The following is a 20,092-nucleotide window of genomic DNA, read 5'->3' as shown; positions in this document are numbered from 1 at the left end:
TCCCCCTTCCTTTTTTGCAGGGTAACATAGGGTAGGGGTTAAAAGTATCAGCTGCCAGATTACTCAAAATCAAATCACAGCTCAACCACTCACTGGCTCTATGGTCTTTGGCAAATCACATAAGCTCTTTAAACCTGATCTGTAAAATGGCGTGACGCTTCCTCATCTGTAAAATACAAATTAAAAAATTAGTACCCACCACACATGATTGTTTTATGAATTAATTTCCGGTGCTGGGTGTAATGAAAGAACTATTATAACGGATTTAAAAGCACTTTGCAAACTAGAAGCCCTTTGGGAAATTTACTTTCTCTAAATGAAATAATAAGCATAAGTCATCGCCTTTTATGGAAAATCGAGGTTAACTCACATCAGCAAGAGAAAGCTGAGGACTCGTTGATGGCTATGTTTCTGGATTTATTAACACGGTACATGATATTAGAAAGCAAACTCTTGACATTCCTGCAAGTAGAGAGATTTTAGTTAAAAATACTTTTCGCTTTCAAAATCCTCTCAATTGTTCTCCAGAATACGCCAGAAAAGGTGCTGCTTTAGTAACCGATCCGCTTCTAATATCCGTTCATCTCTTTTTAACACGAGTGTGCGCCGCTGGGGCAGCAAACCCAGCCTGCAGATCACGGAATCGCCGCGGGGCTTCAGCGTGCTTCGGAAACAGCAGCCCAAATTTCAAAACCCAGAACCACGATACGCCTGTTGTTGCAAGGCCCTGGTCAGAAAGAAAGTTAAGACGGGAAGGAGCCCGCAAGGAGGCGTCCGCAAGCGGAAGGACTGCCCAGGAGAAAGAGGAAGGGAGAGGTTTGCCCACAGCGCAATCGCGGCGCGTGTGAGCAGGAGCAAGTTCGCCTGCTTGCACTTCTCGGGGAGCCGGGGCGGCGCGCCCATGTTCCTTCAGCCCACGTCGTTCATGTAACACCGAAGGAAGAGCAAACTCCACGGGTGCATAACGCCCTGGGGGTGCGGAAAGCGCGACCTTGCGTGTCGGCGCGCCTCGGGGAGAGGCGCCGAACTACAGTCCCCAGGAGCCCGGGGCGTGGCGCGCACGTGGTGCCGGGCGGGGCGTCCGCGGGGCCTTAAAGAGCGCGGCGGGGGCGGGCGCAGCGCAGCGGGGGCGCAGCGCGGAGCGGCGGCTGCTGCCACGGCGACGGAGGCGGACCCCGGCGGCTCGGGTGAGGGCGCCTTCGCCGGCGTGAATGGACGGACGGAGACGGACAGGCCACCCCAGGATTCGGGCAGAGGGACGCGGGGGACGGGACGCGGGGGTGGATGAGACGATGACGGCCCGAGGGCAAGGGGAAGGCAGATAAGCTGGGAAACGGAGCTGGAGGAAGTGTGAATGCGACACCGTCCGGACCGGGAGCAAGTGTCCGACAGACCCGGGCTAGAGGGACCCGCTCCCCTGGATTCTTTCCACCCCGCATAGCCGGTCTCTAAGGATCCTTTTCCCGAAATGATCAGAATCAGCGATTGAGCGGAAGAGAGTTTAGAGATGAAATTGGATATAATTCTTTCATTTTACGGGAAATGGGTTGTATTTCTGCATTTTGTTTTGTTTTTATTTTTTTAGTTTCTCTATTTCTGTTTCTTCTTTTCCAAGTATTTCTCCCTCAAGTCATTCTCCTTGCCCGGAGCTGCATCCTTCTCCCCAAAGATTTTTTTTTTTTTTTTGAAACTTTGCGTTTTTAAGATAATTTGATTTAGGCGCCCTGAGTTCTTTGCACTAACTGTTCCTGTCTGTCGATAGAGGTATAAGATTCAAGAATAATACCCCCTCCTCAGTATTTCAGTAAGGACATTCTAAATGCACATTAAACCTTAGGCTGGAGAACATTCTAACCATTTGCTTTTGATACAGGCTATGAAGAATTTCAAAGCATAACATTACCAATTCTTTTTTGAACTCAAATTTACAAAATATCTTTTGTAAGATATTGTGATCTTCATCTCTTCCACCAGAGTTTCACAGTTCACAAAGTCAGCAAACTTGGCTCATGTATTTAGTGTATTGTTCTGTGCACAGATTTTTGAAGCTGTTCCTGCCTCCTCATGGCTTACAGTCTAGAAGAGGAGCAGAAACTACCCTGCTAATAACTCTGATGTAAGGTTTTTAATAAAAGGCAAGTGTTTGAGGAGTTCTAAGGGGTGAGAAATTATTTTCATCTTTGTGGATCAGGGAATGTTCCCTAGCTTTTAAAGTCTGAGTTTTAAAAGTTGGCTGGACTGGAGGGCTGAAGTGGGAGATAATGGCATTTTCATATTCTCCTGAGAGAACCACAGGAGAAAGGCTAGACACTACAGGGTAGGGAGGAGCGACAGGGGACAGTGGAGCGAGTGCACTTCAGGCGTGAAGAGATCTGTCCAGAGACCCAGACCAGGAAGTTTGGTATTTATCCTGTGGAAGCCAGGGGGAAGTTATTGGCATTTTCTGAGCAGGGCAAAGGCAAGATGAGAAATGGCTGTGCTACTGGAAGATTAATCTGGCAGCCTGTGTGGATTGAAGGAAGAGAAGGGAGTGAGGATTAGAACAGAGATTCCTAACTTCCATCCCACACCCCCACAGGCCCCATGTTTTGAATTTTTAACTAATCAAACTGTACCTAAAGTGCATTTAACTTGATTTCTTTCAATAAAAGACATATATATATATAACTGCCAGTCCGAGCTTCTGACTGTCCTAAGAATATCAATGTAACTGCCCTAAATATGAAATAAATGCAGCTAAAAGCACAAGAATATGGAAGTTTCTAGTGTGAACAGCCTAGTAGTGTTGGATTTAGGAGACAATGCTGAACCTAGCTTTTGAGACTCTTATCGCTTAAAGCTTCTTGAGCCCCTCTGGGCCCCTAGGACCTGGGGTTGTGCCCATTGGTCTAGATAAGAGGTAACACAGGGTAAGTTATGAGAAGGGCAGTAAAGGGGGAGGGAAGGATTGCAGGGAAAGAAGGTAACAGAATTGAAGAGACTTAGTCCCTGAATTGACAAGAGTAATGAGGGTTGAGGAGGAGTTACCAGGAGAGTGGAGATGACAGGAAAGAGGGTGCTGGCAAGGGACTAATAACAGTACTTGCCAACGTCCTGTAGCCGTCAGACAGACTTCATGGAGGGAGCTGAACTTGTGCTTACTGTGTGTCTGGTACTGTTGTTAATCACTTTACAAGAATTAGTGCATTTAATTCTCAGTGACCCTATGCAAGATGATTACTATCATCCCCATTTACAGAAGGGAAAACTGAAGCACAGAGAGGTTAAATAACAGTCCCCAGGTCACAAAGCTGGTAGATGGAGGAACCGGGAAGCAGAGCCTGAAGTCTGACTCTAGAGCTAGTGCTCTAAGCCCCCTACTGTAAGGAACGAAGGAAGAAATCGTTCAGAGAACAAGATGGCAGGTTGTCTTTGGGGTGTTGAGACGCTTGCAGGAGTACCGGGAGAAGATATGCAGCAGGCATAGCATCAGTCGCATCTCGTGCTCAGACATTCCCCTGGGGTAGGCAGGGCCTCTGTTAGTGGCCTTGTGTTTTCCCCATGGACCAGATGATGACATTTATCTTTCAAAACTTCCAACAGGACTTGAGTCTCATCTTCAAACTAGGAGAAGTCAGAGAAATCCTAGTATCCCATATATCTGGTGAGGTTCCCCATTATTGCCCTATCCGTACAGAACAAAGCTACTTGAAGGATTTGACTTAATTTCAGGAGCAAGTCTTGCTAGGGACACATCTGTTTGCGAGGGGAGGTATCAGGTTGGCGTTCCATAAAAGTGATAAGTTTTCCCCTACTGTACCCTTGCATGTTTCTGTCCTTGTTTTGTCCTGTTTCTGGCCCGTGAAGCCAGAAACAGAAAAGGGAGATACAGAAAAAGTAGAAGATATGATCTCTGTACTCCAGAAGTTTATACTGCTATTTGGGGAGATGCCAGTTATAAAGAGGAAACAAAATGAGATAGTTCATAATTATTCCACTATGTGGGTCAGATTTAAGTGTAGTGGGCGTCGGGTTTTTAAATCATACCGGTGACCTCAGAACTATAGTATCCCCCCTCTTGTTGATTACCTATAGACATCACTGTGTTTGCTCTAAGCCAACCATCTTTTATATAGTTGTCACCAAATACTATCTGATTATATTTATTTTCTTCTTTAATTGTTAGACTGCATTTGTAGTTTCGAATTTTTATGTCTTACAGCTCAAAAAATAACAATGCTTCTATGACTAGTAAGAGGCAGAGCTGGGAGTTGAACCAGGCAGTCTGCCTGCAGAACCCAGACTATTAACCAGGATGCTCTACTGCCTCTCATTGCCTGTTTTGGACAACTTCTTGGCTGTTTTATGCTGATTGTGGACAGGTACACTCTCTGCCAGGTGGTAAGGAATCCTTTTGCCCCAAATGAGTAGGGTCAAGTTGACTCTGTCAGCACTGATCTCCCCATCTTTGGAGGTCATCGTCCACACAATCTGAACACCTCATTCAATCACCCACATATTCATCACTTTTTAATTGAACACGAGGCGTCCAGCAGAGCAGTCAGTGCAGGGAAAGCAAAGACAATGAAATATGTTCCCTGTCCTGGGAGCTTGGTCTAGTGGGGGAGAGGTGAATAAACAATTGTGATGCAGTTTACATGGTTTCCTAGAGCGAGGAAAACAGGGCAAAACTGGTCAAAATTAGAATATGAAAGGATAGTTAGGTAAATTTGAAGATAGTTACATAGATCACACTGAAGCCTTAAGACTGTAAGTGCTGGTTTTAAGTGAGATTCTTGCTTAAAAGAATGAAGATATGGAATTTAAGTAATAGTAATTCTTTATATATTTGACCTTCCTGAGCTAGGTTCATGTTCTTTCTTGGGTCTGCTGTTATTTACCCGTTCTTCGGGGTTTCATGTTGCCTCAGTCATCTTTTTAGACAAAATGGAAGGCCTTTGTGATAGTCTTTTCCCAGAACATTGCTCTCTTCTTGTCCGACCCCCTCCTGTCTTTAAAAAATAGTTTCCTCCCCTATAGAATTAAGCTCTAAAATTTTACATTCTTCTCATTTGCTCTGTGTATTTGTGTCCTTGTAAGCATTTTTCACAGTTCTAAACTGGGAATGGACTTTGCCCAGGAGTGTTATCATTAATGAACATTCCTTGAGGAAGGAAAGGAATTACACTGTATGTTTTCCAGACTCGTCAGCAGCTCAATGGCCTCCTCGAAGAAGAAACTTCAAGGTCTTGTTGCTGCAACCATCACGCCGATGACTGAGCATGGGTAACTATCATTTGCGACCTAAAGGAATTTATTCTCACTCCACCAAAATGGACAGAAGTTCTCTATAGTAACAGTCACTTAGACTCTGCCTCTCTGTGGTACTGTTGCCAAATGGCAGCTTCTGTTAGTTGTCCCCTTGCAGTGTCTCTGACCCGAAGTCAGAGAAGAGGTCTCTATATCACAAACAGTGCAGAAAGAGAGAAGGTAAGATGTGACAGCTTGCCTTTCTCCCAGTGTCTATAGCTCCACAAAGCAGATTCTGCTTGGATTCATCAGAGCCCTGGCTTTCCCACATAAGGCCAGTGGAATTGGGTGAGGAGAACCTCATTTTAGCACGATTTGATATCGAGCACTGGCCTATCCCCTCTAGCTCCTGTCTCTAGACGTCTGCCTGACTCCACCCCACGCTGTTCATAGGCATCGTGAAAGTGTCCTAACCTGAGGAAAGTGAGGCAGGTAGCTGCAAGATGGACCCCTTTGGCGTATTTACAGTCTCATTTCAACATTGGTTGAATGTCGGGGAGCCTGCAGGAGTGGGAGGTAGCAACAGATATTTGCTGAGAAATCATTACCCAAGCAAGGATTTTGACTTGCACATGAATAGTATGGAAGTTCCTCTGCTTATGCTGTCAGATAATGTGCCATAAGTGTTCATGCACAGGATATAACTCCTCCCTGGACATTGCCGTTAACAAAAAGGGGATTCATCCATCTCCTGGATCGAAATGGTTTTGACCTGTTGGAGGAGTCAGTTTACTAAAACAGTCAGAATTTTTGCTTCTTCAAGCTTCTCCTTTCTTCCTCTATAAAATATAATGATAATCATACCTACATCATGGAGTTATGAGTGTTAAATGAGATAATCTGTATAATAGTACTTAGCACAGGGTCAGTATGTACTTAGGTCAATAAGTTTGAACTGCTATTGTGGCATAAGACGGGTAAAAGGAAGATGAGGTATTTAAGATATCTTTAAATAAGACTTTTATTTTTTTGGTCTTCTGATGCCGAATATATAAACCTTAATTAACCCTACCCCTTTAAAGTAGATGAAATTTCTTATGACTTTTACCATTCTCTTTCAAAGTTGGCCATATCACAGTTTTCCCTTAGATCATTGGAGTTCAAGACTTCCAGCTTCTAAGATTCATGAAAAAAATCACGTCTTTACTAAGTCTAAGTAAAATTCTTGGTGAGATGGCATTTAGATTACCCAGTGGTTAATAGCAATTTTTTTTCTATTGCTTCTCTCTTTTCACAAGTTCTAGAAAAGACTGAAGTCAGCTCTTTTTCCATGTGTCAGCCACTTACTGGGCAGATAAAACAGAAGACATGTGATTGCATAAGCAGGCAGAGTTTACTTCCTGTTATGGAGTAATATCCTGTTTGCAAGCTCAAAATACTAAGTCTGGTTGATTCTCCTGTAACCTTTTTAACCAGACCCCTCTTAGTCTAGAAGTGGCTTCTTAAAACAGTCTTGTTTGTTCATCTGGGACCCATTGAGAGAGCCGGTGTGTTCGTCCTCCATATTCTGCTGTTTTCCTGGGATGCCAGGGCCCGTGTATTAGAGATTACAGAAATGACTCTCCTTTGCTGGATCCTTCTCCGTTTCCCAAATACCTCTGGCCCTGCTGCCTCCATTTCACTATTTCCTCTTTTTTCACCAATTCTTTTCTCTTCCAGGACCCTCACTTTCCTGAGGTGTGAAATCAAAATAGGAATGCATTTTTTGTAAGGGCTTTGTAAGAATTAAACTAAATTAAAACATGTGTTAGTATATAGCACAGAGTAGGCACGTAAGCTGTGTTAGTTCCCCTTTCTCCCACAACTTGCTCCTTGCAAACATTCCTATAGGTACAAAGCAGGTTTGGGGCCCCCACAGAGAGCAAGTGGCCATTAACCTACTTGAGGGCATCTGTGCTTCAGACATGTTTCCAAGAGATGGGACAAAAAGAAGGGTCACGTGGAATCTAACACGTGGAAATTCTGCCTGGTGACCTGCTATCATGGAAGTTTTCCTAACCTGGCTCATACTGTATAGCATGGCCTCCATAATTTGGAATGGCTGAGCAAGGACTATTCCCCTGCATTCTTTTTTGTTAATAATTCTAAGGAATCTTCATTAATGATTCCACTCTGAATATAAGGTGATATCCTGCAGTGGGGGAGGTTGGCAGAAAGAACGTGGTTAATGAATTTTAGTTAGAGTGTCTGCCTTCTTGACCCCCAGCTTTGCCGCCAACTAGTTGTCTGACCCTGGGGAAGTCTTGTCACCTTTTAAAAGTTCCCTTTCATATTCTGCAGAGGACTTCAGCCACGTTATCTCTAAGGCCCATTTGAATTCTGAGAGTCTGCAGTCCTTTAGTATCGTCATTAGGGATATTGTGGTGATCCCCATGAAGTACCAATGTATAAAGTCCCTGTAACTCCAGTCCATCCTCCACACTGTAGCCCAGTGAGCATCCTTGTAAATAAATCTAATCATGTCACTCTCCTCTTTAAGAATCTCTGTTGACTCCTTTTTGTCTAAGCCTAGCTACTCATTGTGTGGTATGGGCCATTTGCTCCAACATCACTTAGGAACTTGCTAGACATGCAGAATCTCAGGCCGTACTACATACCACTGAACCAGAACCTGCATCTTAACAATGTCCCCAGATGATTCTTTAGCACGTTAAAGTCTGAGATGAACTGGTCTAAAGGTTGAAGCCCAGGCTCTCTGGGATGACATAGTTCTTTACAATCTGCCTTTTTTTCTGTTTCCCCAGGTACCTCATACCCTTTCTTCCCTCTGTGCCTGTACGCGTTCTGTTTCTTCTGCTTTTTCTGTCAGCAGCCTCTCTTTCTCTACTCCACTTGAACACCTCTGTTCACTCTTCAAAACCCTCTGGTGAGTCTTCCCCATTTTCCCTGAAAAGAGTTATAGAGTCCTACCTTGTTATCCCATAGCACCCTGTACATACCTTTTACATTACATCAGAATTATTTCTTTATGATAATTATTACGATAACTCTTTGTTACATGTCTGTCTCTCCCAGCAGGCTTTGAGCTGCTTAACCTTACTCAACAGATATTTACTGAGTACCAGGCAATACACAAGGACTATGCATGTATCTTATTTATCTTTGTATCTTCAGCGTCTGTCACAGTGTCTGGTAAATTTTGTTGTTTCGTAAGGAAAGGAAGCTAACACTGGTTGGCTAAACACTATGTGTCTGCCACTGTGCTGGCATTTTAATGTACACGTTCCAGTTTAATCTTCACAGCAACTCTCTGAGAGAGCTGTGATCTCTGTTTTTGCAGTTGATGAAATCCAGATCCTAAAGATTAAGACACTTGCGCCTAGCCACAGAGCTCCAAAGGAAGAGCTTTCTCCACCCATCCCAACTCTCGTCTTTTTCTGCACCAGAGTAAAAGACTTTTGCTTTCCTCAGTTGTTTCAAGAAATCACTTTTTCCTTTAGGCAAGTACACAGTCGTTAGAAAGTCCATTTTCTGATTGGCCAAATGTCAAGAAAAAAGTTGTGTTTTCTCCCTTTAATGCCCTTGACTTCACCATAGGAATCTTCACAACACCCTGTAGTAAAAACAAACCTGTTACCCCAGTCAGAGAGGTTCTGGCCTGCTGGAGTTGGAGTTGTACAGATTATTGTCTTTTTAACTGTGTTGGGAGACTAAATGACCCAGGTTCCCAGAACAGAACGTTGTCTACCTCTGGCAAGGAGGGGCAGTTACAGTCCCTGCTTGCTTCTCTGGTGAAGGAGTTTTGAAGTAGCCAAGAAGAGTTATTTTGCCATAAGCACACACAACTTCCATCTGATTTTGAATGCTGAGAGTTATGTATAAAAGGTGAAAAGATGGGACGTCAGATTTTCTGATATGCATGTCGGATCATCCAGTTACGAAAAGAGCCTGTCCCCGTGATTCTTTGTTCTCAAAGTGCACGTGCTTCACTGTGTGTCATGCACCAGGAGAGGAAATGAACAGCAGTAGGGATTTTTCTCTGAAAAGCCATGTCAGAAAAATTCTGTTATCCTTATACCCTAAGGAAAGAGAGAGGAGTCTACGTGCAGTTTCACAGTTCACCCACTCAGGGCCTCAGTTTGTACAAAAATAATTTGACAAATGTTCTCTCCTCTTATGTGGATTGGAAGTAAACTAAATGTCCAAGAATAGAGGATTAGCTAAATTAATTATGTTCGGCCGTACATGAAATGCTGTGTAGCCAGTACAATAACAGAATATCTGAAGATGTGGGAAAATATTCAATTTGGAATGCTAAGTGAAAAAATATTGAGTAATAATCTCCAGGGAGATCCTGAGTGAGTTTTTTTTTTTCCTTTTCTTGTTGTGTGTACTTTCTAAAATAAATTATATAGCTTTTGTAATATGAAAAAAAATAAAGTACTTTTATAAAAAAAAAATCATGGACCTAAGGCTAAGAATCTGAACCCATGGGAGTTAAAATTAAGACATGAAATTGGGGTAAGTATGGGAATGACCACAGCAGGCATGGAATTTGGTTGTGGGCCACTCTTCCCTGAGGTGGCCAGTGGTTAGATGTGTTGGGGGCTGATGGAGGACGAGATGATACAGTGGAAAGCCAGTCCAACCTTTCCAAGTGAACTGGCTTGTGCCACCTCTCACTTCCCTGAACAACAAGCCCCATGCAGCCAGCCAGTGGGGAGAAGAATAATCCAATCTCGTTGTTTCCATTCTCTGTAGTGACTTCCTGATAACTGATGCGGTGCCTACAGCAATGACCATAAACCCAGATGCCCAGGGGAGGGCGAGTGGGTGGGAAAATAGGGAAGGAAGCAAAGTCCCCAGAGAGAATTATCATCCTGTTGCCTCCAGAGCCCTACTGTTTGGGGCGCCTTGGTGACAAATATGGCAACAGCTCTGTGTGATTTCACGGGACTCGCTTGTGACTGGAGCCACTGAGCATCTCTGCCCAGGGCTGCAAACTGGCACCTCCAGTCAGGCAGGGACATGAAATCCCTGAGGTGACCTGGGGTGCTTCTGTGCCTGCAAAGGGGGCAGCCACTGCTCTTCCCAGCCAGTTGGTGCTGTATGGAAATGTGGGCCTGGCCTTGTTAGATCTTCTGGCTTTTCAAATAAAGTCATTTTTTTTTTTAACATGAAAAAAATTTTAACATTGTGAAAGTCAAACAGAATACATTTAGGAGCCATCCCTTATCAACTTCTGATCTCTCTGAGGGGATTTGGTAGTTCCAAAAGACCATAAGTCCAGGGACATTTTTGGGTGACTCCTGCCACTGCCCCGGGAATTCTACATTAGTGTCACTCCTGTAGGCTAGGGGCGTTTTATAAGAAGCAGCAAACTGTGCTTTCTTGAAGGGATAACGTATCACCCGTTAGCACCCTAACCTGAGTGAAATTGTCACAGCTGTCATCCAGCAAAGCCTAAAGCAGGGGGAGGGGAAGTTGTAGACAGAAGCACTACCCACTGAAGCCATAGAATAGTGTGGAGTTCACTGAGGAAGGAGGAGGAACTGTGGGTTTCACATACTGGTCTAGGGTGCAGCCAACTTCCAGGGAAGAGGAGGACACCAGAGGAGGGCCAGACAAATAGCAGCTCTCAAGAATGTCGGAGGAAAGGAGCATCATAGGATTTCACCCTATTTATTATTCCAAATCCTTCTCGAAGTATCCTTCCCAGCCTTCCTAATTGGAATTATCAGTCCTTCTTCTGAACCCCTATATACTTTTTAACTCAGTCATAGCCTTCATCATATTTTCCTTAATATTTTAGTTATTTATATTTGCTATCTCCTTTACTCAGTATCATAGTGAAATTTAAATGCATCCTGCAAGTGTGGGATAAGCTGCTTTTAAGGGAGAGATCATGGGTATTTCATCATCATAAGTTCGTGAGTCACGACTCCTTCACCAGGCTTTGTTGAGCATCTGCGCTGTAGGTGCAGACGAGGGATTGTAAGTATAAAAGGCACAGTTCTTATCTTCAGGAAGTTCTTGCTGCAGCCTGGAAAGCGGGCATAAACAGTTTACCAAATGATGTTCGTAATAATAAAGATGTGAGCTGTGCTGGGAGTGTGAGGTATTTCCGGTTTTTGTCACTGAGGAATAATAACAGCAATGATATCGAGCATTTAATTGGAGCCGGGTACAATGCTGAGCACTTGTGCTGGACTGGCCATTAGAGGCCCACTTTGGCAGGGGTGGTCCCTCCTCAGTTTATAGTCCACTTTAAACTGGACTATACATACACACTAACAGACTAAATTGGTTTCTCTTCTTAAGGATTTCTGAAAATGGAAACAAGCTCTCTAGCTTCCCTTTCCAAATAAGAAAGCATTAGATTAAACCAGAAGAAGCACCTCAAAGTGAGTACAGTGCCTCCCAGGCCTCGACCATCCACACAGGTCTACAGGCTGCTCCTTGGTGAAAAAGCCAGGCCTGCTCTCAGTGTCTTTGAGGATGTGGCCGAGGTGGGACAGGGAGGTGTCAAGACTTCATTGAAATTGTACGGGAGCCACTATGTTTGAATCTATGACCCCGACACAGGCTATTGCCCAGTGAGTTTATTTCCAGTTTCCAATCTGATTCAGAAGTCTCCTGGGTCTGCCAGAGCTGTTCCCTGGTTGCTGGCATGAGTAGATGGACATCATTGGTCAAAACCAGAATTAGTGTCACACAAAGCCCCAGCTGATTGTTCCTGCATCTCAGAGCTTATCCCAAGTGGGGAAGAGCTTATGGAAGCAGCAAGGGGCAGGTGTACAGCCATGCGCCATGTAAGGACGTTTCGGTCAACGATGGACCGCGTATATGTCGGTGGTCCCATAAGATTAGTACCATATAGCCTAGGTGTGTAGAAGGCTGTACCATCTGGGTTTATAGAAGTACACTCGGTGATGTTCGCACAGCAGGAAATTGCCTAATGACGCATTTCTCAGAACTTGTCCCTGTCGTTAAGCAACGCATGACTATATCATAAAGGTGTGGTTCCAAGTGGTCAGAAATGTCTGAGGCAGAGAGGTTTCAAGAAGTCGAGCAGGTCAAGCTGACCTAAATGAGGGTCTTGAGGTGCATTGTCTAGGCAGCTAACTCCCCCATGCTCCCCTCAGGTAAGAACAACCTAAATTTGTTCCTGTCACGCATTCAGGGAGCCTCCCTGCTTAGCAAGACTGAGACGCCAGGATTTGGCATTTGAACAAGTGGGACAGGGAGGGGCGATGTTATGATACTGGGACATGAGCCATTACGGAGGGAGCCTGCTCCCCTTGGGGGCCTTCTAACTACATGAAAGCACACGTTTTCCCAAGTGGCAGGCTCCGACTAGTTGTCATTTGTGTGTTGTGGGCAGTGATTGCCTGTGCAGTCTTTGCTTTATCTCTATTGCCCCATTCCCTTTGACAAATACCCTTTGATGTCTTTGTTTTCTATATGCATCAGATTTTTTTCTGTTGTTTGTTTTTCTAAGGAATACAGTAAGTAAAGATGAAAAGAATGTTAATAAGATTAAAATTAAGTTAGGATTCTCTGGCCCCATTGACAAAAATGCAGACGTCAGGCAACTGGTACTTTCTGTTCTTGGCAATGTAACCACAGGTTCTGCAACATTTAACACAGACTTGCCACACAGTTTTCCTTTGGATTTTGTCTCTCCATCCCGTCCTTCCTACCTGCATTTTGATTGAGAACAGGTCGTTTTATATGATTTATGTGTGAGTCAGTTTCCAGATTTTAAAATCAATATGACGTTAAGGAAAAGAGCCCTTATTGCCTTAAGCATCAGATCCTTACAAGGTCAGAGCTATTCAAACTGCACAGTGCATGCAGATCACATGAGAATCTTGTTACAATGCAGATTTTGACTGGGTAGGTCTCTGTGGCGCCTGGGACTCTGCATTTCTAACAAACGCTCTCAGATACCTATGCTGCCCTTCTGCAGACCATGCTTTGAGAGGCAATGTGACACAAAGTTCCTTTCCAACTGTTAATCCTCTTCGATTTAAGCAAATACAATTTAAGCCTCCATTTGTTGTCATCAATAGTAAGTGCTAAAATTCTTAAATTATTAAAACCAAATTTTCCTCTCTTGTAAGCCTAAAAAATGATTGTTTCTCACAAATGGAAAATGTTAAATTCTCATTTAACCATGCCTCCAACCATCATTCTTTCCAAAAAGGGCAAAAGATGATTAAGTAACTACTTTTTAAATATTACTTGTGATGAGGTTTAAACGTAAAGCCTTTGTTGATAACTAATAGTGTTTTGCTCACATAAGTGAGACAGACGTGGCTGAGTACAGAAATCACCAGACTCAGGAGAAAAAAACAAACAGGCATTATTCAGAGCAGGCTAAGAATTTCACAAACTGGTTAGGTGGTTTTTAATAACCCGTTAACAAGATTGAAGAGTTTGTAGATTTGGAGATTGGTTAAATAATAATCTAAAAAAGACTAAGTATGCATTTTTTCTATTTTTTTTTCCCTGTCTTTTAGAGAAATCAACTTTTCAGTCATTGGTCAGTATGTGGATTATCTTGTAGAAGAACAGGGAGTGAAGAATGTTTTTGGTAAGTCATCTTTAGAGATTTCTCTACCTGTCTCTAGCTCAGTCCTTACAAAGTAGCTCTCAACTGTTACTAGCCAGGAGGTCACAGTGCCGTTGTGTCATAGGTTATGACTGAGTGTGGCTAAGCTATGTAAAATCTGTGAATTTGTAGACTCATCCATTTTAAGCCTATAAAGCACCTCAAGAGATAGTCTAATTTGGCAGTGTGCTTTCAAAACAGATAAGGTATTATTTTTATTCCCATTTAAAGAAGAAAATCTGTGGCTCAGATCTATTGTTTAGGTTGCTCAAGTGCACTCAGCCAGGAGGTGCTGAGTAACTACAAAACCCAGGCTGCTCTCTCTTAAAAAAGGGCTTTACTCTCTCTTCACCAGACCTCTCCTATTGTAAGCGAAAGAAAGACTCTAAGTGCAGCGCCCAGAGGAATCCCAGGTCTAGCAGTTACTCTCATTTACTTTGTAAACGGTGGAAATAAACAAATCAGACCTTGAACATTTTAAGCCTGAGAACTATACTTACCTGCGATTGAGCTACCCCTTGTGCTGTGTTCTGGGCATTCAGCCCTTTGGATTGGTTGTCATTCTGAGGACACTACATCTTGGCCCTGAGCTACTGCCCTGCCAGCAGGGGCCCCTTCAGAGCTGGAGGCACCATGGTCATAATCAGGTTAAAACATCAGTGGAAAGGCGTCCAGACTGCATTCAAGACTGAGATCTGATTACAGAACCTCTCAGTGGTTCTAAGCCATAGGGGTGAAGACAGATTCTTCCTCCTCCAAGGGCCACAGGTCTCCCCTGGGTATAGGGAAGAAGTAGGAACATCTCTACTACTGGAGCATGTTTGACTTGTCTCAAGACCCCAAAGGAGTGATAAAAACTCTCTCCTACTCCCCCTCGCCTCCCACCCTCCTCCTCTACCCCAATTGAGTGCTCAGTGTTTTGAGATCCAAAGTGCTGCTGTATGCATTAGGCCCCAGTAATATATCCTAGTGCCATTTGCATCCTTTCTGTGATCTATTAAGAGATGATTGTAGTAGAAGGGAAAGTTTTGGAATCACACAGATCTAGATCAAAACTTAGATTATTTAGTGATTCAGAACCTCATATTTTCATCTGTAAATGAGAAGAATCGTTTGTACTTTGCTGGGTTGTTGTGAGAATAAGTGAATGTATAAGGGTGCTTGCTGCAAGAAATATTAATATCCTGGTGCTTTCTGATGAATTATCACTAAAAAAATGAGTTGTCCTAGAGCACTACCGTGTCAGACTGTAGACAGAGGTGGTTTTAGTTCTGTAGTATATACCACTGTCCTCCTAAGTAACTCCCACTTATGACCACCTCGACATCCCGGTATTCAATGGTAATGATTTTCCTGCCATTGAATACCCACCCAAATATAGAACTGGGGGGTGTGTTTGGAGATTTGCCTAAAATGTGGGCAGTCTTCTCTGTCTCCATTCAACATATTTGCTCTCTGTCCCTGATGGCAAGGATAGATTGTAATTACAAGTTATAATTAACCTTCCTGCTGCTTTTGACAAGGTGTAGATAGAAAAAAGACTGAGTCTGAGGCGAAAATGGAAACATGGCATTTTCCCTTCCCAGATTGTATCCTCTGATGTTTCTCTGTATCACTTCCTCGTAAGCAGGGATTTCTGACCCTGTGCTCCCAGCACTGGCGTTGGAGGAGCAGAAGGTATTGGTTGGTCCCACTGACTGCCTCTTTGTTTGGAACAGTGAATGGCACAACAGGAGAAGGCCTATCCCTGAGCGTCTCAGAGCGCCGCCAGGTCGCAGAAGAGTGGGTGACAAAAGGGAGGAACAAGTGAGTGGCTCTACGGGGATAAAAAAAAACTCTCATCTGCAAGAGCTGTGTAAAGTACTGCTCTTCCCTGGATGACACAGCCTCCCCGCCTCCTGGTCAGAGGCCAGGCTTGAGGTCAGCTTGTGGGAAAATGAGCAGGGACCCGAGGATCCTCGCACTTCTGCAAAGAGCTGAGGCAGAGGAGCACCCTTCCTTTCTGTGTGCAAGAGCAGCCAGGCTGCAAGACACACCTGGCTCCTTGAGGTTCCATCTGGAAACGAAACTGCCCCTTATTATCTGTCTACCAGGCCATTCTCCTCAGGATACCTTTCCTTGGGCTGAGGGGACAAGAGAGGAAGGTGCTGGTGACTGACGCTGCTGCACTCCTTGCTTTTCTGCTGAGCAACTCATACGCCTTCCCTCCTCAGGATGGGTGCCTGACATTTAGGTCAGCCTGTTTCTCCCTCACAGATCTCTATGCATATGACTCAGCATGCTCTTTGTGGTACTTCCTCTTGTAATCTTAGGGAACTTTCTGCATCCTCTAAACCTCAGTGTAATGATATGTTTTTGTTATAACTGTCAATTCATGCCATGGTTAAACAAATAGGACAGTATCAGTTCATGAAGCACATTCAATTAACCAAGTTTTATTCGTTGTCTATTATGTTGTGTTCTGACACTGAGGTTATAAAACGGATCTCTGCCATCAGGTTGCTTACTGTCCCATGGAGATGTCAGGTTATGAAAACTAACCTTCTGATCCTTCTGATAAATAGGATAAACAGGGATCAGAGAAGGGAGTGACTGATGTTGCCTTAGGTGGAGGCAAAGATTGGAGGTAAGTCCCAAGTGAGTCAGGAACAGAGGTTGTCAGTGGGAAGCCCATGACCACCTTGGGAATCCATAAATGGCTCCAGAGCACCTTGGGGACTCTGAAATTGTGTGCCAAGTTTGAGTGCATGTCTACATAAGCAGTCTCTGGTGATCCATCAGCTTTCGGCTAATTTTCAGTCAGATCCTGCTTCCAAAAAGATTAAAGACACGGGCAGAGTGAGAAAAGAGGAAGGTTAAGGATAAACATTAAGAAAAGCACTAGAAAGAAGGGGGACAGCAAAGTGGGCAGAAACAGACAGCCCTCAGAAGGGTAGGAGGGAGGTCAGGAGCGAATGCTGTCACTGCAGGAGGAATGGTTTCAGAGAGCGTCAGTGTAGCATGGAAATTACGAGCAAGGACCGTAGAGCTGGACTGCCTGAGTTTGGTCCTGGCTCTGCCTCTTACTAGCTCTGTGAACTCAGGTAAGTCACTTAACTGGCCTGTGCTTCATCTATAAAATAGGAATAGTAGTACTTATCTTATAAGGTGGTGGTGAGGATTCAAACAAGAATTCATTTTAATTATTTGCAGAAGATGCTGAGTTTGTTTTAACATTTATTATAATAATTATTAGATGCTATGAAAGTCAGTAGATGGAGGACTGAGAAGACCACTTGTTTTGACACATTGAAAGTGACCAATGACCTCAGAGAAAGTGGAGCTGGTAGGGTTATTGTAGCAGAAGCAGACTGCAGTGAGCTGTAGAATGCAGCCGACATGTGGAAGTGGGGGCAGTGAGTGTAGCTTATTCTCACAAAAAAATTTCCTGGTGAAGGGAAGGAGAGAGGGAATAGTAGATTAGGGAGGAGGAAACAAGATTAAAAGAAGGGTAGTTTCTTTTCTTAAAGTGGAGAAGTCTTGAGCATGTTTCTTTGCTGAAAGGACACTGCCATGGGAGAAGAGATTAAAAGAGAGTAGAGAACTGATGCCTTTGATGGAAGGTCTTGGTGGGAGGTTTGAAATAAAACCAAAAGTAGTTAGAGTAACTTTAGAAGACGGCTAAGAAGGCGGGAGGAAAGCATAGATGGTGACATAGCTAAGTGTACAGGTGAAGAGGAGGAAAAGTGAGGGAGTCTCTGTGTGAAAGCATCTTTATCTTTGGTATCTAGGAAGCGAGGACATCTGCAAAGAACAAGGAGTTGTGGTGGAATTTAGAGCTTGAGGAGAATAGTCAAGATGTGGAGTAGCCACTGCAGAGAATCGGAAAGGGAAGTAAGTCATGACAACCAGAAGGCTTTTTGGAGCCTCGTTCTCCTGAATCGGGAAGTTACAAGTTTGTGTTAAAGCCATAGGGTGGTTTTCTCTAGCAGCGCCTAGCAGCAGGGTGGAGCGGAGGAGGGAATGGATGATTGTTTTAACCTAAGCTGGGAGAAGGGGTAATGAAAGGTTTAAGGAGGTCATGCAAGAAAGCTGTTGGTAAAACAGGTCAGTCAGCCTTCTTTTCTCCTTTCAGAAGTCTTCTGTTATCCTTTGAAAGTGCAAACCTGATCATGTCATTTCCCAACTAGGTCTCATTTTACCTAAGACATAACAAGTCAAGAATCATTGGAGGACTCAGTGATTGGACCTAAGTAGGAATGTGGTGTCTTCATCCCACGAGGAAGGCGTATTGTCATTCAGAGTCCCTCGCTAGGAAGACTCGCTGGGATGACTGAATTCACAGCTGAGTTTTATTAATCCTACCCTGAGAACAATGGTCTGACTGTGGCCTCTCCCCAGAGGTCTGTGTGGAGCACCTCCCAAAGATGAACATTGGGGTGTCAGAGAAAACCTCTCTTATGGCTAAATTCTGAGGACTTACAAGATAGGACAAAGCTTTTTACAGTGAATTCATTTCTCATATGGCTGGTTTCTGCTTGTGTTCTTTGAGGAACCTCCTTATATTTATCTCCAACCAAAAATATCTCAGTTTTATACTTATCTTCATATACGTGTCACTATCAAATACAGCATCTAAAACAATGCTTAGTCAAAATAAGTATTCATGTATTGATTAATTAGTTTATTGGTTTCAAAATTCTACTGCTTGGTTGAACCTTAAATTTTTTTCCCTGGACATTTTTTTTAAATCCCTAATTACATTAATTTTGAATAGACTAATTAAAAAGTAGAATTTAATCATCTTGAGATTGAAATTAATGAGACATTAGCTAACTGCTAAAACCAGCACAAACCAAGATAGTGAGCCCTTCTGTGTTACTGTAAACTTCAAGTGATGCCACAGTGTTTTCTCTTTTGCAGGTTGGATCAGGTAGTAATTCACGTAGGAGCACTAAGCTTGAAAGAGTCACAAGAACTGGTATGTATATAGGTCCATCTGAGAGAGACCACTCGATGGGCCTCCTTTTATATGCTGAAGTTAGTACCATTTTTGCTATATATCGGATGCTATGCTGGAGAATATAAGCTGTGGGACCTCAGGGCGCCCACCATCTAGAAGCAGGCACAGAGCCATGAAGAGAAGAGCCCAAGGCGATAACTACTGTAGCAGAGCTTTGATTAGGAGACAGAGGCACCTCTTCCTCTGAGTAAAGTAAGGATGGGGATAGATGTAGCTAAGTTTGCAGGTAAGGAGCAGAACTTGAGCCAACCTCAGTTATCTCTAGGAAGTACAAGGCAAGGCCGTCTGCTGGGCATAAAGGACGTGGAAGAAGGGGTTCAGACGTGAAGAGTAGTAAAAATTGAGAATTGCTGCCTGGAGAATGAGAGAGAGAAATGAAACGCAAAAAGATTGTCCCCACCCATGTTGTTAGCAGCACTATTCACAATAGCCAAGAGGTGGCAACAACCCAAATGCCTGTTGATGGATGAATAGATGAACAACATGTGGTATATACATACAAGGGAATATTATTCAGCCTTACAAAGGAAGGAAGTCCATCCTGTCACATGCTACAACATGGATGAACCTCCTTGAGGACATTATGTTAAGTGAAATAAGCCAGTCACTAAAAGACAAATACTATATGATTCCCCTTATATGAGGTATGTAACATAGTCAAATTTACAAAACAGAAAGTAGAATGATGGTTACCAGAGACTATGGGGAGGGGGAAAGGAGAGTTGTTTGATGGGGTACAGAGCTTCAGATTTGCAAGATAAAAAAGTTCTAGAGATCTGTTTCATAACAGTGTGACTGTACATAACAGTATTGAACTGTACACTTTAAAATGGTTAAGATGGCAAATTTTATGTGCTTTTTTATCACCATTTAAAAAAAAATTTTTAATATTTTAAAAAAGGATTGCCCAGTGGCGCTAAAAGTAGGGATAATCCTGCTACAGGGATAATCTATAATAATAGTATTGGTGTCTATTGGAGACAATAGTATTGGCATCTGCTTAGCCATAACTGACCATTGGATGATGCCTGAATGGGCACTGCCATCAACTGTCTCTTGGGTGTTTCCTTTTTCCTTACTTTCGGCTAAGGCTACCCTTCTAACTCTTGTCCTAAACAGAATACTAAACAAATGATTCAGATATATTACATTCCAGTCCTGTGTTGATGAAATTACACCCAGTGTCTTGATTGGTCTTCAAACTATATCCCAATCTTCTCTTTGACTCGCCTATTTTACTTGTG

The 20,092-nt window shown here is 43.4% G+C and overlaps 1 protein-coding gene across 3 annotated transcripts in view; it reads left to right on the top strand.

Annotated features, from left to right (window-relative positions):
- The first annotated feature begins 1,132 nt into the window (after nucleotides 1-1,132).
- NPL (N-acetylneuraminate pyruvate lyase) overlaps nucleotides 1,133-20,092 on the top strand; it is a 40,202-nt gene continuing 21,242 nt past the window's right edge. For 2 of the 3 annotated variants that reach the window (XM_058539911.1, XM_058539913.1), the window contains exons 1-5: nucleotides 4,202-4,361; nucleotides 5,182-5,265; nucleotides 13,755-13,828; nucleotides 15,565-15,652; nucleotides 18,749-18,806. In XM_058539911.1, coding sequence (XP_058395894.1) covers nucleotides 4,345-4,361; nucleotides 5,182-5,265; nucleotides 13,755-13,828; nucleotides 15,565-15,652; nucleotides 18,749-18,806 — 321 coding nt within the window. In that variant the 5' untranslated portion in view covers nucleotides 4,202-4,344. Of the gene's footprint in view, nucleotides 1,188-4,201; nucleotides 4,362-5,181; nucleotides 5,266-13,754; nucleotides 13,829-15,564; nucleotides 15,653-18,748; nucleotides 18,807-20,092 lie in introns of those variants that run through there. The other variant, XM_058539912.1, reaches the window with a different exon arrangement.

Source organism: Diceros bicornis, chromosome 4, assembly GCF_020826845.1.
Source record: "Diceros bicornis minor isolate mBicDic1 chromosome 4, mDicBic1.mat.cur, whole genome shotgun sequence".
In the NCBI taxonomy this organism is placed as follows: Eukaryota; Metazoa; Chordata; class Mammalia; order Perissodactyla; family Rhinocerotidae; genus Diceros; species Diceros bicornis.
Note: the sequence above shows the minus strand (reverse complement) of the source record. Positions and strands in the feature narration are given on the sequence as shown.